Below are 22,638 nucleotides of genomic sequence, written 5' to 3'. Positions count from 1 at the left end.
TGCAGAACGATGGGTGCAGATTCTGGCTTTGTTTTGCTCTCTTCTGCTGCAGTATCTAACTCATCCCTAGGGGTGTTGGGCATTCAGAGGTAGTATTATCTGCATTTTTTGCTGTTGCCCTTTTTACCGTATGGTCGTGGGGCTGAAAGCTGAACTAGGTCAGTTATTTCCCTGGTTTCATGGTACAGCTGCACAAACAGTTCTCTTGGCAGAGAGGCTGCAGTTCAGAGGGTTGGGGCACTGCCTCGCCTGGTACCATCACCAAAAAGAATGCGTATTAAATTGTGGTTTTGGTCCAAATTTCCACGTGGCTCCCATCCAGAGTGATGACCTTGACAGTTCTCAGCTGAGGCACTACAGCGACCTATTGAGCCGTGCCTGCTACAGCTGTCAGCTGGAAAAAAACAAAACTGCTCCCTATTACTAATCAAAGGCTGCAACCAGGCAGCAGCACTGCACAGCCCTTTGGACACACGGCCGTCAGCTGCTTTCCATGCAGCCGGCTCCGCGCTTCCCAACAAAGCCGGCTCAGTTGTGTGGGTCCTTTCCTCCATGTGCGAGGTTTCCTATTTCACAGCTCCCCCATCCTGCCCCCCTGCCGGCCCAGGGGCCGAGCTGTCCCATGATGTGGGATTCTCACACATGCTGTTTGTTATTCTGTCCTTTTTCCTTTCGTTCTACAAAGATTTAAAGAAAGAGGGTGGGTGAGGGGAAAACCATGCAAGTCTTTGAAGCAACTTGACTTTTGATGATTAATTGCAGCAATGAGCCTGCACAAGGGGGGGAGCCTCGTTTTTGATTTATTGATGTTTCTTTGTGAGAACAAATTTATAGCAGAGGGGAAGCAGCTTCTGAGGAGAATATCAAATGGTTAAAAGGTTCTGAGCGCTCTTTGATGTCACAGCCCTGGAGAAATACTGGAAGGTAGTGAAGGACAGACACTGTTTATTTATAAAATAAAGATCAGATACCTGCTTTTGGCAAGAGCCTGTAACGGAGCTCCTGCTAACAACCTATTCATTAGCCAGGCTTGGAGCCGGACCTGAAGTTTCTGCCGCTGCCGCCCGCTGAGATGAGGAGAGCCTGATGTTTGGATGACATTTCCAGCCATTAAGTCTTTCCATGCCTCTCATCGTCTGAAGAAGCACCTGTTTCTCACATTAGCTGAGAAAGCAACAGCAGCTTTACCGTGCTGATGGGCACACCGCTAAGAAGGAAGGCAGCGAGAGGGAAACCAGTTACAGCCCACCAGAGCCAGTGAGCGGAGGCCGCTATTCAAAAACAGCATCTGCCATCAGAGCCTTGATACAGGAGCGGGGCAGCAGAAGCAATAGGGCAGAGGAAGGAGATGACACTATTATTCCTAGAGCTGGACTCAGCATCAGGCCGGGATCTTCTGCCAGCAGCTGAGCCGTCACTTCTGCTTCACCACGTCTCTAGAAATCTAAAAGCTGTAAGGAAAGAGAAGAGCAGGGGCTAAAGGCAGCAAACCCCTGGGGCACAAACGAAGGTAAGGAAGCAGCCTCACTCACCAGCTGGGGCAGCACCTTCTCCAAGTGCTCGATGTCCACCTTCTCCAGGTCCTCCGCCTGTGCCTGTCGCGCTGCTCGCGCCGCAGCTTCTGCGGTGCAGCCGGAGAGAGAGCGCTGCGACCGCGGTGCTCCGGGGGGGGGGGGGGGAGAGCATCACCCCCGGGCCGGGAGGGGGGCAGGGTGGGGGCAGGGCGGTCCGGGGACGCGGGTGGGGCCGGGGGTTGCGGGGTGCTCACCTCGCACGAAGACCGTCAGCAGCTCCGCCATCAGCAGCAGCGCGTCGCCGTTAACTGCGAGGACAGAGCGCTAAGCGGGGCGGGGGGGAACGGAGGAGAGGCCCCGCGAGCGCCGGCCCCGCCGCCCCGCACCTCGCGTCCTCCCGTCTCGGAAGTGCAGCCGCAGCAGCCGCTCCACCGTCTCCTGCGCGGAGAGAGCAGCGGTGAGGCGGCGCGGGGCCGGTCGGACCGGGGCCGCTCCGCTCCATTCCGCTCCGCACCTTCCTGAAACAGCCTTCCCGCTCCTCCATGGCGCCGCCCGTCCCACCTCCCGGACGCGCGCGGGGCGGGGCGGATCGGAGCTCGGCTGCTCGGCGGCGGCAGCGCCGCGCTCGGCGGCGGTCGGTAGCGCCCCGCGGCCATGGAGGAGTTCCGGCGGGCCTACGAGCGGCTGTGCGCGGCGCCGCAGGATGCCGTGCTGCGGCGGCTGAGGGAGCGCGGGGAGGCGCCGGGTCGGGCCCGCCTGGACCTGACGGAGCAGAGCCTCTCGCTGGAGACGTGCGGAGCGCTGGGCCGCCTGCTGCCCGGGGCCGCGCACTTCGCCGAGGTGGCGCTCGGAGATTGCGGCCTGAGCGAGGACGGTGGGCGCGGGGCTGCGCCGGGAGCCGCGCTGCTCTCATGGAGCCGTTGCTAAGGGACGGCGTTGCGTCCGGCCCGGGCGGAGCGCGAAGTAAACGACTTTCTGTCTTTTCGTACCCAGGTGTGAAACTCCTGCTGCACGGCCTGTGTTCCAATACCACCGTCAAATCTTTGGATTTGAAGGTGAGTTTGTTAAGAGGCTGTGGCCCTGCGTGCACCCCTCGCACTCTCAGGGCAGCCCTCAAATCGTAGCCCTGTGAGGCCCCAAGGACTGGGATGATCCCAGGCTGCCACCGATTGTCCTTAGGATGTGGTAAGGGTACTGGGAAGGGATTGGGATGAGAGCTGTTGGAGAGGGTCCAGAGGAGCCACAGAAATGATCAGGGGCTGCAGCACCTCTCCTACAAAGACAGGCTGAGGGAGCTGGGCTTGTTCAGCCTGGAGAAGAGAAGGCTGCGGGGTGACCTCATTGCAGCCTGCAGTACCTAAAGGGAGCCTGCAAACAGGAGGGGAGTCAACTCTTTGGAAGGGTTGATAACTGCAGGACAAGGGGAAGTGGTTTGAAGTTGAGGGAGTGAAGATTGGGGTTGGATGTCTGGGGGAAGTTCTGTGCTGTGAGAGTGGTGAGGTGCTGGAACAGCTGCCCAGAGAGACTGTGATGCCCCGTCCATCCCTGGAGGTGTTCAAGGCCAGGTTGGATGGGGCCCTGGGCAGCCTGGGCTGGTATGAAATGGGGCGGTTAGTGGTGCTGCCTGTGGCAGGGGGTTGGAGCTTCATGATCCTGAGATCCCTGCCAACCCAAGCCATTCTGTGATAAGAGTAAAACAGAGACAGAGGGATGGGGAAAGAAATAGGAACATGAGCTCAGCCGGAGTTAGAAACAACCCCACAACACGGCTGTGATCACTCAGCACTTTCATTTCAGGGCAATAACCTGCGAACCACAGGAGCTGAGGCACTGGGAAAACTTCTTAGGCAGAACAAATCTATCAGGAGGTAAGAAATTGTATCTCTCTCTTTCTGTTATTCCTACCAAATGGAACCTCAAGTTGGAAAAGAATAAGGGATGAGGGTGAATTTCTTGGGCTGGGAGGGATGTCAAGAGTGCCTATGGCTTAAGTGAAGGAGTGAGAACTGGAGGTACCTCTTCTGGGGATGCAGAGCACTCTGCTCCCTGAGGCTGTGTAGGGTGGCTGGGTGCTGTGATCCAGGTATCATTCAGGCTCTTGCAGCTGTCCTTTTACAAACTCCAACCCTGTCTGACTTTTCCTTAGCTTAATCCTGGAATGGAACAGCCTGGGTGTATGGGAGGAAGGCTTCTCCTTTTTCTGCCAGGGACTGGGAGCAAACAACTTTCTCCAGAAGTTAGATCTGCGCAACAACCAGATCAACCATCATGGGGCAGGAGAGCTGGCCGTGGCACTGAAACGAAATGCCAGCCTTCAGGAGTTGGGTGAGAGTGGCTGTTTGTCCACATACGTGTTCACATGCACATGGAATCATTGTACCAACGCTGATCTCTGCCAACCAGTGAGCATCATTCCCAGTTCTTATTAACCTGGATCACATTGTATGCTGGGAACTGTCACTGGGATCTCAGCACTTCAGGTTCATTTTTGCCTTCCTGCTTTGCCAGTTGTTTCCTTCCCTTTCATTCATCTTAAAAAGGGAGTTAGTAGTCACTGCTGTGTTTGTGCTGAGACCTTACGGGATTGGTTACCCATGCATGTAGAGGTATAAAGAGCATGGCTTCTCTTGAGTCTTGTGTGTTTCAGGAGGTATGTGGCTATTGGGGTGAAAGATTGCTTTCTGTATAGATCTACGTTGGAATAACATTGGGCTTCTGGGAGGCCGAGCTTTGCTGAACTGCCTGCAGAGCAACAAGACCCTGAAGAAGCTGGAACTGGCTGGGAACAACGTTCCCAGTGACATCCTGAAAGCTGTGGGTAAGTAGGACTTTGAATTATAGAATTATACAGGTGGGAAAAGACCTTTCAGATCATCAGGTCCTCTTATCAACCTAACTCTACTGAGTGTACCACTTAAACCATGTCCTAAAGTGCATGGGAGAGAATCAGTAACTCTTCTCCAGTCTCAGCACTTGGGGAATATAGGGTACTTGCTGCTCCAAAAGAGAGCTGTCCCTCCTTCTCTCCATTTCTCTACAGCCTATACACAGTGCTCAATGTTATTTCTTTCCTCTCCTGTTCTCTCTGCGTCAGAACAAGCCATGGATCACAACCAGGACCGTCAGACCATCCTCAGTGAGACACAGCACCGAACTTGTGTGCTCAGCAAGGAGATATTGAATCTGAAGGATGAGAAGACCAAGCAGGTCAGCCATCCTTCGTCAGCACTTCAAACTGGTCAGCTGGAATCCAGTGCCTTCTTTCAGCGCCCCATTATGCCCCAAAGATGCCTTCCTGCATCTCCTCCTGGTTGTTTATGAGCAGTACACAGCAGTGTTCAGTAAATAGGCTCCTTCTACTGAGCTAGTTTGCCCAGGAATCAAATCCATGACAGTACAGGTATTGACACATCCCCTGCTGAGCATATTCGCTCTGGATTCTTGTGGAGTTCTGGTGATTTTCTTTGCCCATATTCATACTTTTAATTTCTTCTTTAGTAACTGAATTGATGTTTTCTGAACAGTGAAAACTTAGAAATATCACGCAGTTTTCCTTCTGGCCCTCAATGTTGCAGAGCCCTGCAGTTAATGACCTCAGTCAGACATGCTGATGAACCCCTTCCAACCTGCAGTTTGGTTTCTTCCAAGAGAGTGATGTGAGCTCTCTTCTGCTGTCATTAGGAAGAGAAAGCTGACAAATACAAATGCTCCAAGGTGATGCAGTTCATTTTTTCATGTGTGTGTGCCTTGTTCACAGTTCTTGGATTTGATGGACACTATAGACAAACAGAGAGAAGAAATAGCCAGGAGTGGCAGGTGAGTTGGATTTGAATGCTTTCTGCTGTTGGATAGCAGTATTGGACCCTTTCCATTTCCTGATAGAAATTAGCCACCCCTCTTTTTTTTCTTTCTTCCCCAAATTCAGGATATCTGCAGGACGTGTCAGCCAGCTGCAGGAAGCATTGAATGAGCAGCACTCTATTATGAATTCACTGAAAGCCAAGTATGGAAGAGGAAAGCCTTAACCTTCCCAATCTTCTGTGCTGTACGGGCAGGGCTGGGCAGAGCTGTTAAGGGGCTAAGCTCGAGTGGCTGGCTTAGTATTTCACATAATCATATCTGCAGTAATACCCAGAAGTGGTGGCCAGATCAGGTTTTTAGAGAACTAATTATGACCAGATCAGGCTTGGATTAAAAACACAGTGCATTGCTGTAAAAGCAAGTGAATTACAAAGAGTGAACAAAAGAGAATAGTGGGGATGGGGATATTTTTCTTCCAGTTTGCAGCCTGGTGAAAGTCTGTCCCTGCTTTCCCTGGCAGTTGACAGGATTCTCTGAGAGCCACTGTAGACATGGGGGAACATGACCAGCAAGGTTTTGTGTTCAGGAGCAGTGAACTGGAACTGCCTAACAGTGCTGTTACACTGAGTAGAGCCGTATGCATGTGAGAATGGTTGGACTTCAAACACTTAATGACACTGGCTACTTCAGCTAAAAGTGGTTTCATTACATGGTGCCTCAGAGTGGACACGTCCTCATATACAGAGTGAGCAGATCACTTTCACTGCCTGTGTTCAAAATTCTGTTCCTAATTCTTAATTCCATAAAATTCTTCCTAATTTTAAAGAATCTTGCAGTGGTGTAAAAGAGCCAGCCTTATTCTGGTCTGAGAGTGGGCAAATCCTGGAGTGGTCCAGGTATGGAAATCACTTTGTTGCAAATAGGCTCATATATGTTAGCACCTTGTAGCACGTAATGCATGCTGCTCTCTTGGAGTGTCTCCCTTAGAAAGGGCTCTGGAAAGTGTTTCTCTGTGCAGGCTGCAGATGACTGAAGCTGCCCTGGCTCTGTCTGAGCAAAAGGTGCACAACCTGGGAGAGCTGCTGAGTGCCACGAAACAGGAACAGGCCAGCATGGCTGAGCGCCACTTTGCAGAGCTCCAGCAGCAAAAACAGGTGAGCTGGGTCAATCCTAGTTAGGTTGGAGACCTGGGCTCTGGGTCATACCTGCTTCGTGTGGGTTTGGGGGATGCTGGTTGGGTTAGGCAAGCATGACTCCATGAGTGGGTTTGCCACAGCTGCTGTGACAGACGTTCCTGTGGAAATGAGACAGGTGAGTGTGAGGGTGGAGAGGAGCTGGGGCATCTGTGGATGGGCTGGATTTAGTTGGGCACAGTGTTGGTTGTGCTAACTTGGTAGTGCAGAGAACTAAGTGAGTATGTGAGTTCTTAATTGTGCTGCTGTTTGCAGGAAGGTGCTGAGCGGGAAGGCAAGCTTTTCCGGGACTTATCTGCCAGCAATGAGAAGAACTTGCTTCTAAGAAACCAGGTAGGAAAGGAGGTTCAGCACTGGGAGGTGGGACCTGGGTGGTATTTGCCTCTGCTCCACGTATGTCCTCTGCTTTGGCTCCTGTTTGTCTCTGCTGATTGTTCTGTACAGCTAACTTGCTCTGCTAATAGGAGAAGAAACTCCTTCGTGACAGTGATTTCCTGTTAGGTGGATGAGCTGGAGAAGAAGTGCAAAGTGCAGCAGGATCAGTTATTCCAGCTAAAACAAGACTTGACCAACACAACAGCAGAGCTGAAGCTGCGGGCTGTGCAGGCTGAGGGTGAGTGGGAGATTAAAAGCAGCTTGTGGGCACCCATGGAGTATTGATACCATCAGTGAGTCAGTGATGCAGGACAGGGAAAGGGAAAGCTCATGGTGTGGTGTAAATACAGCCTACGTGGCAGGAGTGCCTTAGTTCTGATGTGCCTGCTTTTCATCTGCAGAGCGCCTGGAAATGGAAAAAAGAAGATTTAAACAAAGTCTTGAAGACATGGAATCACTTCGCTTAAAAGAGGTGAGAAAGGCACTTCTGTAGGATGTCTGTAGCTTCTTGAGGTTCAGCTCTCTTTGATTCTGGCCATTGGAGGCCATCATTTGCACTTCAGTTTTTAAAATAGTGGATTTAGACTTTCTGTGTAATAGACTGTTTCTACAAGAAGAGCTTAACTGAAGAGATCACAGGGCATTGTATCTGTTAGCAAGTATTGCAGACTGTAAGGATATAAGCCAGAGGGGTGACTGCCAGAGAGGCATGGAGGATGGACCTTGTGTCAGTCTTGCTAGGCATAGTGTTAATTATGAATAAGTAATCTTGTCCTGCTCAGTGAAATCAAGATACATTATTAGAATGAATTAAGATATACGCGCTCTGTGCAAACAGTCCTCTAAGGCAACTCAGCCTGCTTCTATCTTCTCTATTACGTTTCAGAAGGATGGAGAGAACAAGAGGCTGTGATTGGCTCTGTTTGGAATGTTTATGGAGGTGTCAAATCCCTTAAAAATAAAATATATCTCCATAGATTTGGAAATCTTGTAAGAAAAGACACAGGATAGGAGGATGTTAGCCACACTAAAACTGGAAAATGATTCTCTGATCTTTTGTACCACTTGAAGATAAGAGCTCATTAAACTTTGCATGGAAGGGATGCTCTTTTTCGTGCTCAGTGGCCATGCTGTTATGCTTGGAGATATGAGTGATTTTCTGGCACTTGTTTAAATGTTTCCTGCTGCTGTGCAGGTGGATCACTTGACGCAGCACATGGAGGCCAGTGAACGTTCTATGCAAGACAGAGTGCAGAGGCTGGAGGCCATCAGGATAGCCCTGGAGGAGGTGAGAGTGGGTGCTCTGGGTGCATTCAGGTGGGAAAGGAGGAGGTGCTCTGTGAAATCTTCTAGTGCTGACCTGTGTAAACTCTGTCACATGTGATGGGAAGGAACAAAAGAGAGCAGCTGGGGCATTCAGTTTACCAACAAAAATTATTTTAACTGCTTACGACTAAAGAATGAGAAAGTTCCATGGAGAAACTTGCAGACTGTGCTTGAACAAAAACAGTTACCTCTGAACACGGTTAGATTCTTACCAGGATTTGACTCTACAGATTTCCTGCAGGGAGTCCCAGGCCATGTAGCATCTTTCTCCTGATCTGTTCCCCAGATAGATCCACTGCTGCTCTCTCCTCTCATTTTCACTGAATTTATGTGGCAATCTCAGGATGAGAAAAGGTGTGTAATTTGGTCTTGGTCACCCTGTCTCTGCATGACAGGAGCAGTTGTGTCACTTTGTAGCCTGTGACTAGGAAGCTGCTGATGTTTTCTTGCTGGTGTTTCAATGATGGAGCTTCCCTATCTGGATCTTTCCTGTTTCTGTGGCAGGAGCTGAGCCAAGTCAAAGCAGCTGCACTCACTGAGCGAGGCCATGCAGAAGAAGAGTTAATAAAGGTTCGGAATCAGGCACGGTTGGATGAGGTAAGGATTGCCTTTGGGCCCTGACTCTGGGAAGGAGTAAATTTGGCTGCCTGGCTTGTTTTTGCTGTAGGGAGATGATGAATAATTCCCATCTCTGGGCTTCATTGTCCAATGAATAGTTTGATTTCTAAGGAAGGACTTCTGAGAAGTCTGAATTGTGTCCAGAGTGTCCTGATATGTTCTGTGCTTTCCAGTAGTATCAGAACTGATGTGGATATTGTCAAAGCAGAACTTAGGAATCTAAGCTAGCAAGTTGTGGAGCAAGCAGCCAGGTGTAGGTGCTGTTTATCAGCAACTTCCCTGTGCTGTTCTGTAACTCTGGACTCAGAAGCATTTCCCCAAATGGCGGCTGCTGCTGCTGGATGAAAAGGCTCTGCAGAGTTGAATTTTGTAAAATAGCCATGAGGAAAATACAGCAAAAACAGTTGAAATTGTTGCTTATACACAACAACACAGAAGAAGATGCTTTACAGAGTTAAAACATAGAAAAGCTGTTGTTTGTGTTAGAACAGCAGTAGGTTAACCATGTACAGCTGTGGTTCAGAGCCATTATAAAGATAATGGATGAAGAGGAGGTGAAGAAGGATCATTAGATGTGAACACCAGAGGTGGCACTGGTAGCAGAAAGCAGCTCAGATTGTCTCCTGATTGCAAGGGAGTTGTGCTTTATCTATTACAGGTACATCCTGTGCTTGCTTGTTCTTCAGTACCAACTGGCTGAACCAAGGCTTCACGGTGTTGGGAACAAAAATGGGAATAATCCTTCACAGGAATGGAACAGAACTGATGGTTTTGGTTTTTTTTCTTTGTATCTTACAGCAGCAACGAGTGGAACACCTTGAAGAGAAGCTGCGGCTGATGACTGAAGCACGTGATGAAGCTCAGAACTGCTGCCTCAAACAAAAACAAATGGTTGGTGAGGCCCAAGTCAAGGCCAATCAATTGAGCCTGCATGCTGATGGACTCAGAAGGAGAATAGAGGAACTTCAGCAGGTAATTTCATCTGGAGCAGAGAGAGTCACTGTTGGGGGCAGAATAAATTACAAAAGTTGTTTGGTTAATTGTGGATTTTTCTTTGTGTGTCAGGATCTGAACAGTAAGGAACAGGAAAAAGTGACAGAAGTAAATAAAGTGAAAGTGGAATTACAGGAGCAGATTGGACACCTACAGGCTGAACGTACAGCGCAGGAAGGGCTGAGAGAGAAGATTGCAGCCCTGGAGAGACAGCTGAAAGGTGGTGGATCCTTCCATGCTTTTCAAACACTAATGTGTGGTAGCCTACACTGGGCCTTAAACAGAGCTATGCTTACAGGTGACACAGGCGCTTCCAACCTTTGAATACAAATCTACCCTCCATCCTGCTGTTTTTGCAGTGATTCTTATCCTCATTTTATTGAGACCATGACTTAGTAATATACTGCCCAAAGCTGCACAGCAAGCTAAATGTTGGGACTTCCTGCACAGCGATGTGTAACATTATGTCTGCAAAACCTTTCCCAATGCCTCGTGCAGCTGAAGGTTTCTTGCAGCTTGTCTCGTGCTTGTTGCTCACCCTGTTTGTGCTGCCCTTAGCTGTGCCTACAGCAACTTGTTCCTGTTTGTTCTAAGGGCACCCGAATTTTCTGTACCAATGCTGCTTTACTTTCACAGTCTTGTCAAGTAATCACCGAGAGGCACTGCTGGACAAAGAAGGTGAGATCTCTATGTTGATGGAGAAGCTGAGAATGAAAGAGGCTGACATCTCCAGGATGAAAGAAGAAGAAGCCCAGCGAGCAAGTATATTGCAGAATGCCATCATGGCATATGTGCAGGGATCCTCCTTGGGAACCCACAGTTTGAGGAAATGAGAGTGTCTTAAAGAATCCAGGTACCAGGATGAGGATAAGCTACTCAGGTACAGCCCCTTTTTTGTAAATGAGAATCTTTTGTCAGAGCTGGGGAGACCTGAAGGTTTGCAAGGAGAAAACTCCTCTTGTTCTTCAGAAATCTTGTTCCCAGCAGCATAAAGGAGAGGAGGAAGGAGCCATACTCAGCTCAGATAGAAGCTTATGGGTCTGAATTTGTGATGTAGAGTCCTTAACCTGCACTGATACAGTATTTGAAGCTGTTTCTGTGCTCTTTACAGTGCCATTCTGCCAGCATCCTTTGTTAATACTGGTGTGATTTTATGTTCTCTGAAAAGCAGTTGTTCTGAAGCACTAGTTTGAATACCAGGGCTGATCACAATGCAGCCTTGTAAATGATGGGTAGCAATGTTAAGGGTCCCTGGATGTGGGAGCCATTTACTTCACCCTGAGCCACGGGGTCCAGGAGCTGCTGGAAAGGACAAATCTTTGTGTGCCCAGTGGTTATGGATGCAAGCAGTGGCTGACAGCTGACTTTGGCTTTTTGCCTTGTCCCTCTGTGACCCTGGCTGTAGTGATGGGCACTACAGGAACATTTCTAACACACAGGAACAGCTGTATGGAGAGGGACTGCTGTGCAGTGTCGATCCATATCCTCGTTGGACAGCTGGGATTGGGCCATGGTTCACACCTCTACAACACCAACTGAGAGAGGAGTCTGTTTTCCTCCTTACTTGAATTCAGCCCTTTGTTAGAGTTCTTGTGGCAAAAATGCAAGAAGATTTAATTCCATTATGACTTTTGGCAAAACTCCTCCTAGCTTCTCAGGATCTGTTGTTGGGGCCTTACCCTGGAGGTGAGCTGTGGTTCTGACGGGCTGGGGAGGAGGAGCTTCCTTTCCTTGGCAGCAAAGGTCCATCAGGTGGCACAGAAAAAGGGACAGGACTCCAGGATGAGATCTTCCTGCTGCTTTTTCCATTGAGTCTGTGTGGGAAAAATGAATGTTTCAAGAGCCAGCTGGACAACAAAACTTTGCGTGGACTGCTTGGTTTGCGTTCTCGACTTTTATGTTTTTATTTCTAAATCGTTTTGCTGTGCTGTTTTAATAAAGAGCTTTTACATTTTCCATAACACGGGGCAGTGACCAGCTAGCTGATGGCTGGAGCAGAGGGCATTGCTGCTGTGCTGCTCTCAGGGACATCCCGTCAGTCTCCCCTGGAGCTGAAAGCTCTGCAATGCATGGCAGCATCTGGGCCAGAAGAGCTGAAGGCGGGTGTGAGCTGGGACTGTGCGTTGGGTGCCAGGAGGGGGTCTGTGCTAGGAGCAAATGTGCTGCGGCGACAGAGACTGCTCTGTCTGTTCCTACCGGGGTACGTGGATGGCTAGAAGGGGCCACAGGGGGTTCAACTGCGGGACTGAACAGAGCTGGGGGTGCCCCATCCCTGGAGAGGTTCCCATGGAGTCATTCTGTGCCAGGCTGACGTGCCCCGAGCAAACATCCCCCAGCGTTGGGGTTGGAACCCGATGGCTTTAAGGTCCCCGCCCCCTGGGGCCGCTCCGCGTCTCCGGCAGCTCGGCATTTATTCCTCAGCGCTGCGGCTGCACAACGTGCGGTGTGGGCCGTACCGCGCTCCGCCTTCCGCTTTCACGGCACGAGGCGGCGGCGGGCGCTCAGCCCCGGCATCTCCTGCGGGAACCTCTTTCCGCCCCGTCACCGTCGCGGCGCTCGGCTCTGATCGGTGACTCTCGGCTTATCTCTGCTCGTCTCCGCTCGGCGGCGCTCGGCTCTGCTCGGCTCATCTCTGCTCGGCGGCGCTCGGCTCCGTTCGGCTCTTCTCGGCCCGTCTCTGCTCGGCGGCGCTCGGCTCGCCCCGCCCCGCCCGCGCGGGCTGTCACTGCGGCGGAGTCGCGGCGGCGCCGCCATCGCGGGCAGATGCAGGCGATCAAGTGTGTGGTGGTGGGCGACGGGTGAGTGCGCGGCGGCCGCGGGACGGAAGCGGCGTCGGCCCGCCCGCGCCCCGGACCTCGTGGCTCCGCACAAAGCGGGCCGGAGGCCGGCGGAGCCGCCAGGAGGGAGGGCCGGCCCGGCGCGGCCCCGCCCCGCGGCCCAGGCGAGCCGGCTCGGCAGAGCGGGAGGCACCGGAGCGGACGCCGCGAAGCCGAGGCGGGCGGAGCCGTGCGGCCGGGCCGCCATCCCGCAGGGCCGCCGGGAGGGATGCGCGGGGCCGTTCCCGGAGCTGCGCCCGTGGAAGGGAGCCCGGGGCCCGCCTGCGGCTGCCGTCTGTCGGCTCGGGGCTTCGTTCGCATCTGTCGGCGCGCCGCCGAGCCGGCCGGCGCGTTCCCCTGGGTTTAAAGCCCGCCTCGCGTCGTATCGCTGTTCGGTCCCCGTCGCTGCGCAGCCTCTCCCCCGCCCCGTCTCGATGCTCGCAGGTTTTTCTTACGTCTCCTTTTGTTGTTTGCCTTCCAAAATGAAACGCGTCGCTGCTTCTCGCTTCACCGCACGGCCTGTCGTCCTTCCCGCTCTGTTCTCTGGGCTCCTTCTGGTGCTTTTGGCTGAGAACGCAGCTGTATTCATAATACGGGCATGCTGTGGACTTCTGGTGCTTCCTAACTTTTCCTAGCTTGTCTTACGTATTTCTTCTTGTTATTCCCAATGCTCTGTTTGCATTACTGATCACTACAGCAAGCACGGGACAAAAATGCAGAGAAGTCATTGTGAATGGTCTTAGGGAGCAGCTGGTCCTTCCACCTGCCTGTGCATACAGCGCCCACAAGTATGTGTTGGGAGTGAGGTCTTCCAGTTTCTAGCTGGAGGGCCTAAAGAGGCCAATAGGAGACTTGTCCAATGCAGCACAGCCTTGTTATAAAGAAGACAGCAACAGCTGTGAGTGGGGTGTGCTGGCAGTGGGCTCCAGGTCTGCAGGTTGGTGGTGAGCTTTGAACGAACTTGGCTGAATAAACTTGGGTACCCAAGCACTTAAGTCACAGATATGTTATGAATTGCATGGTTTCCCCAAGGTGCTGAATTGGGATGTAAGTTGGACATGAGAGTGTAGTGGAGCACAGCGGCTCCTGGTGCAACCTCCCTGGTCTGGGCAGGGGATGCAGTGCAGGGGAGAAGCAGGATGGGTTGGTGCAGTGGTTCTGGCTGTGTAGTCCCTGTGCAGCACTGCGGTCTCTCATCCTGAAGTCTGCTACGTCACTTTTCTGAGAATCAGGTTGTGTATAACTGTGTCTGTTCAGGCTCAAACTCTAACAGCTGTTACTGGCACTCAATATTGGTTTCCTTTGAAGGTTCTCTACAGCTCACAACTTTTACAGTAATAAAGAAGTTGGTTTTGCTCGTGTTACTTCTCTGTTCTTAGAACTAAGCTTCTCCCTTCCCCTGCAGGGCTAACGGCCCTTCATATCCTGACACAATTGTCAGCCAGCTGCTGCCCCTGAGTTGACCAATCCCACCTGCCTTTGCCAAAGCTCTGAGCTGATGTTTTAGTGATCTCCCTTGGTGCCAGAATCTCTTTCCAAACTGCCAGTAGTCACTTGGAAGTTGGTTTTTGTTTATGGATACTTATTTTTTTCATCCTTTGTATATATTGACATTCAGTTCCTATGTCTGAAGAGCCTGAATAACTACTTGTGTGCTGTTCCATGTTTTCTCACCTGCTGTTTGCCCATTTTGCTAGATCATTATGGATATGTTGAGGGAGAGCACGTCCAGGACGTAACCCTAATTTATTTCCCCTCTTGGTTTTGGAACAAATACATTTTGCCTGGTGTTCTGCTGAGGCCAAAGGAGTGGAGAAAAGGGGTACAAGAGAGCAGTATCAGATGCATGCTGAGGTGGGGTGAGTTCAGGCCTGGTCCCTGATGGAAAATTTTAGCCTGCTGCAGATCTTTTCCTCATGTAAGCTTTTCACCTAACCTCACTTTTTTTGGATGGGAAAGGGTAAATCTCCCTGCCCCAGTGCTTTCTGCTCTACCCTCCTTTACACTTGTCACTCTCATCCTCTGCAGAGCTGTAGGGAAGACCTGCTTGCTGATCAGTTACACCACGAATGCCTTTCCTGGAGAGTACATCCCCACTGTGTGAGTAATGTGCATCAGCTGCTCTTCCCTCCGTGTGTGTGTGTGTGTGTGTGACAGTTGGTTTTGTGGGTGAGGAGGCTGTGAACTCTGTATGTGGAGTATGGCTGTGTATGAGAGGAGAGGAGAGTACCCCCATGGGAGCTGCATTGCACAGCGACCCCTCCTGATTCGCTGCCCCTTGGATCTCATATAATGTAACATGTACATCAGAATCTGTCACTGATGGGGATTCTTTTTTGGCAGGTTTGATAACTATTCTGCCAATGTCATGGTAGATGGAAAGCCAGTGAATCTCGGCCTCTGGGATACAGCAGGACAGGAGGATTATGACCGACTGCGGCCTCTTTCCTATCCACAGACGGTGAGTGCTGGGCTTGGACTGGCTTATGACTACTCTACTATGAGGCTGTCACGTTCTAGTTCCTACTTTGCAGTGGTGTTTGAACAGTTATGCGTGTTGTAGGTCAGCTTGGGTGCATGGAATGGTGTGGAACTGCTGTAAAGCTGAACTGTGTTTTGTATTCTCACTCTCCTTTGGTGCCATAGCTCACTATTGGGCTTTGCTAGTGTGTAGTGATTGCTATGTGGCCCCCACCACCAGGGATGAAGACTGTAGCACTGTTAAGGTGTTTATGGTCACAGGCTCTTAACAGGATGAATCTGGTATTTAAAATGTAATTACAGTAATTAGTAATTAAAATGAGGTCACACACCGAAAGTCCATTCCTTCTCTCTCTGAATTAGTTTAGCAACTTTCACATGGAAGGGCTTCTTACAGCCAACAGTCCTTGTTGTTGAGGGTGGTTTTTTTTGGTGAGGCTCCCTTTCTCACCCTCCTTCCAATATCTCTAGCCTTTCCTTTCTACACAATTAATCCTCTTGTTTCCCCCACAGGATGTTTTCTTGATCTGCTTCTCCCTTGTGAGTCCAGCCTCCTTTGAGAATGTCAGAGCCAAGGTATTGTATTCCCCTTCTTGGTGGAAGGTAGGAACCAGTGCAGTTCACTGCCTGAGCCAACCCTGTGGCACCTACAAGCCCCACATTTCTAGCAGTTGTGTGTTTTGAGAAACAAAAGTAATAGTTGCTTGGTTTTAAGAGGGACCTACTCTTTATTCATGAATTCTTTGGCTAAGCTTTTGCCTCTTCGAATCTGTGTTAAAGAAGATGAGGGATGTCCTAGAAACTAAAATGGAGTTGAAGTACTGCGTGCAGTGCTGGCTGGTGTCATCTGTCACGATTCCATGTTTCAGAGGCTCGTTACATCTGCACCAGCCTCTTTCTGCAGAGCATACCCAGAATTCTAGGTAGAAGAATCCTGTTCAGATGTTTACACCATGTCAAATATTAGTAAAAATCTTGTTCTTAGTAGTGAATGCAGCCTCGTGGAAGTGCTTGCTGCCATGGCTACTTCTCTCATCACGCTTCTCTGTTTCAGTGGTACCCTGAGGTCCGACACCACTGCCCAAATACACCTATCATCTTGGTGGGCACCAAGCTGGACTTAAGGGATGATAAGGACACCATTGAAAGGTTACGTGATAAGAAGCTGGCTCCCATCACCTACCCCCAGGGTTTGGCCATGGCTCGGGAGATTGGTGAGTGATGTGCTGGGACGTCTTCGTGGCACTGAGCTTTTTGTTTCAGAGGGGTGAGGGACGCTGCCTCCTGGTAGGACTGGAGTGCTTGAGCTGGAGCTCTCTTTCCCCTAGGCTCGGTAAAGTACCTTGAGTGCTCTGCCCTGACACAGCGGGGCTTGAAGACGGTGTTTGATGAAGCCATCCGGGCTGTGCTCTGCCCGCCGCCCGTGAAGAAGCCTGGCAAAAAGTGCACCATGTTCTGAGGGCTGTGGCCTAGGTGCTGGCTCAGCATGCTGTTGTCCTCCGACAGATTGCGTATTAGCTGGGTGTTTCTGGAGGGGGCTGGGATGTGTAGGGCCCTTCATCATGTACGAAGTCAGTGTTTTTTAAATGTCTCTTTGATTTAACGTCAGTGTTGATGTGAAGGGGCAGTGGGGGCAGGAGACTAGCTGGGGGCTGTACAGCCCTCAGGAAAGTACAATGGGGAAGGCAAGATAGCTCCTTGGGGCAACAGGCTGTTTTGGCTCTCCTGAACTCCAAGCTGAAAGGGCTGAGACACCCATCCTGTGCTGGAAACACCTGTGTTTCATCTGCGGGTGTAACTCGTGCTGAAGATCCTTGTGGGAGTGGGAAGGAAGCTGATGTAAGTGGTGGTGAATGACGAGAGCAGCTGGAAGAGTAGAAGGGTCTCCTTGCCCAGCCTCCTGTGGCTAACAGTTAACAAATTGGTGCTCTATCAGATACGTGCCTGAGACTGTTGAAGGAATCATAACCAGCCCCAGAAAGGGGTCAAAGTAAATGAAATGTGAAGCTGAAGAACTAATCATTAGGTGCTTAATTGGATACTAGCCAAACTCAGTGAGTGAAACAGCCTTGTGCAATCAATGCATTTGCCTTTTTGTGTGCACACCCTAGGACAGCATGGTGCTGCTCCCCCCCATCAGTCTTTAGCAGGGCCTCCCCCCACAATCCAGTCTCTGCAGAGCAGGGCTGAGGTTGTTGCCTCTGTTTTGTTTTTTTCTACTAAAGAGAGCAAAGGAAGCAATGAGGTGTCTGCTAACTTCTTCTTTCCCTTCCCAAGGAAAATGCAGGCAGGCTTTATGGGTTTGGATGGAACAGGGAAAGCTTCTGAAGGGTTGTGTTTGTAGGGGGGAATAGGGTTGGAAGAAAGACAGATCCAATTTCTAATCATCATGTAGAGTGATAAGATAAAACCTTATTTGGTGCAATAAACATTCTCCATGACAGCATATGTGATCTTTATTATATAGCAGCCTCTAAAGGTAACTTTCTGCCTCAATTCTCAAACAGATTCTAGCTCTGCTGCCCCTCTTGTCCAGCAACACTGGGACTTTGTCACTGTTTACTATTCCTTTTAGATCTATGCAACACTAGTATGAAAATTAGGCAAGATATGAAATGCAGATGTCATCTTAGGAGACGAGAAATCCCCCATCAACCATCAGTGAGCTGCCAGTTGTCATAGCACTCTTGTCACTGAGCAGGAAAAGAATGCTGTTCACCACATCATCCACCTCTGGAATCAAACAGAGGACATCCAATGCACCCCCAATCTGTACCAGAAAAACAAGCATCCCAAACAATGTGTCTTGGGCCTCTACGTGTAATTGGAGCAGGGAAATCTCTCTGCCCCCCTGGGCTGTGCTTGGTGTGATATACAGGACATCCAAAAATCATCACTGTGATCAAATGATAGATACTTAATTCACAGCAACAACCAGTGCTCCCTGCAAGTCATATCCATGAATAATAGAGGAAGTTCATTCTGCTTATCCAGAGATGACAGGGCTCTGGAACAGGGGAGGTAAGTGTGCCCTGTCATCAGATGCTTTGGGAATTCAGCCACAGCCACTCAGCAGGGTTATGACTTTGCTCACAAATAAAGGCAGGGTAGCTGTGGCTGCGATGTCAGTTAGGAGGAAAGCTTAGATATTAGAAGGAGCACAGCCTGGCAATAGATCTAGACTGACCTGCAAACTTTCCTAGTGGAATCCGGTTAATCATGGCAGCAGATTTCTGAGGATCACTCCAGTTAATTCTTCCCATGTCGGTCATAACTACTGTGGGATTCACAGTGTTCACCCTTATCTGAGACCAAGAGCAACACACCGTGTACCAAACTGCTCTGAGACAAAATGCCTTTCACGCTTCTCTTTCAGAAGAAATCTTACCTTGTGGGGTCCCAGTTCCATTGCCATTACCTTACTCAGCATATCCAAAGCACTTTTGGTAGAACCTTAAAAGAGGAAGGAAGAATGGGAAGCATTTAAGTGCGCAGCACTCGGTCTGGATCATGGAGAGGTACTTTGTTTGGAACTGGCAGCCAGAACCTTTGTGGCTGTGGGTCTTCAGCTAGTCAAAAATGAAAGGGGCACTTACAATAAACAGCATGATCCCTCAGGACACGCTGAGATGCCTGGCTAGAGACATTCACAATGGCACCTGGTAGCCCCTGTGCAATCATCTGCCGAGCAACGATCTGAGGAGGGGAAAAAAAAATAACAGGATGTCAGAATCTGGACAGGAAAGAGCGTGGTTCCATTTGGTAGGAATCTTCTTGTGGCAGGCAAAAAGCAAAAACAGCCACAGGACGTCCTCAGTGCCTCCCCATTGTAAGAGACAGGACCTTCACTCTCTTCTCTGACCTGTACACACAGAATGTTGGATTGATTTTGGACTGTGGTCCCCATAGCTGCCTCCCTGCCAGGACGTATCTCTGCTGCGTAGAACAACTTAGTTGTTGCTGCTAGAGGAGACAACTGCAGTGACAATTCATCCTCACCTGAGAAACATGGAGCACGGCCTGGAAATTGACACCGAAAGACCTACAAATAAATGAGATTTAAAAGTTACACAGCATTTGCAGGCCAGGCCAGAGAGGAATTGTTCTGAGAGGCAGCAGAGGACAAACCCTGCTGGTGCTTTGGGAGCACTGGTGATACTTAAACACAGATAGAAATGCCAGGCTGATGGGCTATAGCAGCAATGGTTAACCATGTGTTCATTCAGCAGAAGCAAGCTGGGTGGTGGCCCTGCTGTGCAGAGGGGAAGGTGCAATCATGCATCCTCCCTCTTCCAGCAGGACTCTGCTCTTTGGCAGACTCACACAGTACTTCTGTTAAACTTTACACAGTGATCCCTGGGCCTCAGCCCATGGCTCCTTTTATGCAATCCAGCCTTCATGAGGCTTTGAAACAGTAAATTTGCTGCAAGAGAAACAGCCTTCTTTTGAAACATAGTTCTTCCTTGGTGAGGTTTTCACCAGCTAGCACTGCAGAATGATCTAAGTAGATCACATGCCTTCTGGTCTGCTCCAAACGAATCCTTTATCATAGCCTCACGTATCTGACTTCTAACACAGGGACAAATTGTGACCTGTCTTAGAAAGAATCAGACCCACCAGAACCTGGATCCTAAACGGTGGCACATTAGGAAATATATAACTGAAGCAAACGGATTTAATTTTTCACCATGACCATTTCACAGTCCCGTAGCTGCTTTATCTTCTCTTTCTAAACTGCCTTCGCAGCAGCTGTCTCACTTTACCAGTGGGACCGGACTGGAAGCTGTGGGGCTGCAGGGAGGTGATGCTGCAACGTTCCCGCTGTGCCTCAGCGCTTTGCTTCAGTCTCTCTTGATGTTTACAAAGACGAGGAGGCACTCACCGCTCCACGGCCTCCCGTGTCACCTGCAGGAAGGGCTGCAGCATCGCCACGGCCGCGTTGTTTACCAGCAGCTCGAAGGGCCCCGCCGCGCTCACCGCCGCCTCCGTGGCGTCCCAGTCGGCCAAATCCACGCACAGCGGTTCGATCCCGGGGCACTGCGGTGGAAGCCCGGTTCAGCGGCGTCCCGCCGTGCGGTCTGGGGACGCGTGGGGACTCCCGGGGCCGTCCCTACCTCTCGGGCGAGGCTCTCCAGGTCCGCCGCGGTGCGGCTCAGCGCGGTTACTCGCGCTCCGGCTTTGCACAGCGCTATGGCCACGGCGCGTCCGATCCCTGCGGGGAGACGCCGTCAGCCCCGGCCCCGCTCTGCCGACCCCCGCCCCGCTCTGCCGACCCCCGCCCACCTTTGCCGGCCCCGGTGACCAGGGCGCGGCGGCCGCGGAAGCTCGAGTCCGGCTCCATGCTGCGGGCCGAACCGCGGCGGCGGGACGTGGGCGGTGTTGGGGCCGGGAGGCGGGGCGGGGCCCGGCGGCTGCGCGGGGACCGCGCCGCCCTCGGGGAACCGGCGGTGCGGCGGCCGCTGCCGGCCTGGAGAGGGCACGACGCGGAGCATCGGGCGCGCAGAGCTGAGCTTTCTCGGCTCTGGTCCTCCCTAAAGAATTCTTCTCGGCTGAACGTGAGCCAGCGCTGTGCCCGGGTGGCCAAGAAGGCCAATGGCAGCCTGGCTTGCATCAGGAACGGTGCTGCCAGCAGGAACAGGGCAGTGATTGTCCTCCCGTACTCGGCTCTGGTGAGGCTGCACCTCCAGTACCGTGTCCAGTTTGGGGCCCCTCACTGCAAGAAAGACATTGAGCGGGTTCAAAGAAGGGCGACAAGGCTGGTGAGGGGTCTGGAGCGCAAATCTAATGAGGAGCGGCTGAAGGAGCTGGGATTGTTCAGTGTGGAGAAGAGGAGCTCAGGGGAGACCTCACTGCTCTCCGTAGCTACCTGAAGGGAGGTTGCAGTGAGCTGGGGGTCGGCCTCTTTTCTCGTGTAACAGTGATAGAACCAGAGGGAATGGCTTCAAGCTGCACCAGGGGAGATTCAGGCCGGACGTTAGGAAATACTGCTTCTCTAAAAGAGTGGTCAGGCAGTGCAATGGGCTGCACAGGGAGGTGGTGGAGTCACCGACCTTGGAGGTGTTCAAGGAACATCTGGATTTTGTGTTGAGGGACGTGGTTTGGTGAGAGCTACTGGTGATAGGTGGATGGTTGGGCCGGGTGATCCTGTAGGTCTTTTCCAGCCTTGGTGTTTCTGTGATTTTGTAAAGCACTACAGTGAGAGAACTCAGTATAAAGCTGAGAGGAAAAGCTGTGCCCCATCGCTCAGAGCTGCTGGTAAAAGCTGTGGGCTGCCCTTGTCTAACAGTCAGTGCCTAAAAAACCATGTGTAACTGCACAGAATCCTCTTGCCTAAGGCCAGCATAGGACATGAAGTTCCCGCCCTCTGCCGAGGGCTGTGCCTGACCTGGCCTTGAATACCTACAGGGATGGTGCATCCACAACTGCTCTGGGCAGCCTGGGCCAGTGCCTCACCAGTGTTAACATCCTGAATCTCCTCTCTTTTACTTTGAGGCCATTCCCCCTTGTCATATTCCTATCAGGCTATGTAAAAAGTCAGTCTCTCTGCTACTTGTAAGCTTCCTTTACATACTGGAAGACCACAATAAGTCTCCCCCCAGCCTTCTCCAAGCTAAACAAGCCCAGTTCCCTCAACCTTTATTCACAGGAGAGGTGCTCCAGCCCTCTGATCTTAGTAGCCCTCCTCTGGGCCCACTCCAACAGCTCCACATCCTGCAAGGTACAACAGAAAAGCGGTCCAGAACTCATTAAGGCATTAAGCTCCCACACCACAGCTTACTTCCAGTGGTAGTGAGCACGGCAGCTCCAACTGCCTCCTGCTTTGCAGAGCTGACATCATATAACAGAGCAGCACAGGCAATTATACATCCAATTAACATGCTCTACTGATAGAAGCAGAGCTCTGCTCGTAATACCCCTTTGATCCATTGCTTCCCAAGGATGCTTAAGAGCTGCTGTGACAGAGACAAAATGGGAAAGTTCTGACATAGAGCTGGTTAAAATACTTAAATAATTAGCTGCAAGGATTCTTCTCATGCATATTTCTGCCTCTGCACATCCAAGTCATCTAATTCCCATATGCTTTTTGTCCCTATGGCAGCACAAGGCTGACAGGAGACTAGTTTTCTGGATTACAGGGTTTAATGGTTCATTTTTGGTGAAGAGAATGCATTAAAGGACAAGACAAAACACACCTTTTGACATCCTTAAATATTTACTCCATGGAATCATTTTATGTATGAGACAGTAGTTTAAGAAGCTGCATCCCAGTATATCTACAGAGCCTACTGTATTGTGAACAAGAGAAACATTACAAGAATCTTGAACACAAACAATCCTGCATTGTCATACAGAAGAATGTGGTCCTTTTTCAGCTCGATAAGCACCCTACCAGCATTAGGCATGACAAAGAGGCAGCAAACTCCATTTAGGATGGGAAGTGACTGCAGTATGGGACTTGTACTCAGTTCTGCTACCATCAGTATGAAGTGCTGTCATTTTTGAACTGCAGTTTGCCACATA

General features: G+C 50.8%; 4 protein-coding genes across 5 annotated transcripts; 2 read left to right on the top strand and 2 right to left on the bottom strand.

Annotated features, from left to right (window-relative positions):
• Nucleotides 1–928: 928 nt before the first annotated feature.
• Nucleotides 929–2,112, bottom strand: CENPX (centromere protein X). Its single transcript, XM_048964722.1, has 5 exons — nucleotides 2,029–2,112; nucleotides 1,901–1,952; nucleotides 1,769–1,822; nucleotides 1,533–1,621; nucleotides 929–1,451 (listed from the first exon to the last, which is right to left on the bottom strand). Exons 1-5 carry the CDS (start codon nucleotides 2,056–2,058, stop codon nucleotides 1,437–1,439), a joined length of 240 nt encoding a protein of 79 aa, XP_048820679.1. The 5' UTR covers nucleotides 2,059–2,112; the 3' UTR covers nucleotides 929–1,436.
• Nucleotides 2,113–2,127: 15 nt separating this feature from the next.
• On the top strand, nucleotides 2,128–11,781 carry LRRC45 (leucine rich repeat containing 45). Of its 2 annotated transcripts, XM_048964710.1 has the most exons (18): nucleotides 2,128–2,388; nucleotides 2,508–2,569; nucleotides 3,312–3,382; nucleotides 3,661–3,839; nucleotides 4,204–4,332; nucleotides 4,609–4,721; nucleotides 5,272–5,330; nucleotides 5,440–5,517; nucleotides 6,334–6,469; nucleotides 6,764–6,841; nucleotides 7,010–7,121; nucleotides 7,285–7,355; nucleotides 8,079–8,171; nucleotides 8,714–8,806; nucleotides 9,626–9,799; nucleotides 9,893–10,040; nucleotides 10,457–10,700; nucleotides 11,260–11,781. In XM_048964710.1, the coding sequence occupies exons 1-17, from the start codon at nucleotides 2,169–2,171 to the stop codon at nucleotides 10,651–10,653; spliced, it is 2,013 nt and encodes a 670-aa protein (XP_048820667.1). In that variant the 5' UTR covers nucleotides 2,128–2,168; the 3' UTR covers nucleotides 10,654–10,700; nucleotides 11,260–11,781. The 2 variants fall into 2 exon arrangements, with proteins under 2 accessions (XP_048820667.1, XP_048820666.1); XM_048964709.1 differs by having other exon boundaries at nucleotides 10,457–11,781.
• Nucleotides 11,782–12,296: 515 nt separating this feature from the next.
• On the top strand, nucleotides 12,297–17,563 carry RAC3 (Rac family small GTPase 3). Its single transcript, XM_048964746.1, has 6 exons — nucleotides 12,297–12,618; nucleotides 14,665–14,736; nucleotides 14,980–15,097; nucleotides 15,631–15,693; nucleotides 16,172–16,331; nucleotides 16,446–17,563. Exons 1-6 carry the CDS (start codon nucleotides 12,584–12,586, stop codon nucleotides 16,574–16,576), a joined length of 579 nt encoding a protein of 192 aa, XP_048820703.1. The 5' UTR covers nucleotides 12,297–12,583; the 3' UTR covers nucleotides 16,577–17,563.
• Nucleotides 17,556–20,535, bottom strand: DCXR (dicarbonyl and L-xylulose reductase). Its single transcript, XM_048964745.1, has 8 exons — nucleotides 20,401–20,535; nucleotides 20,232–20,329; nucleotides 20,000–20,154; nucleotides 19,117–19,159; nucleotides 18,714–18,813; nucleotides 18,506–18,570; nucleotides 18,305–18,422; nucleotides 17,556–17,850 (listed from the first exon to the last, which is right to left on the bottom strand). Exons 1-8 carry the CDS (start codon nucleotides 20,456–20,458, stop codon nucleotides 17,747–17,749), a joined length of 741 nt encoding a protein of 246 aa, XP_048820702.1. The 5' UTR covers nucleotides 20,459–20,535; the 3' UTR covers nucleotides 17,556–17,746.
• Nucleotides 20,536–22,638: the final 2,103 nt, after the last annotated feature.

This window comes from Lagopus muta, chromosome 18 (genome assembly GCF_023343835.1).
Source record: "Lagopus muta isolate bLagMut1 chromosome 18, bLagMut1 primary, whole genome shotgun sequence".
Lineage (NCBI taxonomy): Eukaryota > Metazoa > Chordata > Aves > Galliformes > Phasianidae > Lagopus > Lagopus muta.
Note: the sequence above shows the minus strand (reverse complement) of the source record. Positions and strands in the feature narration are given on the sequence as shown.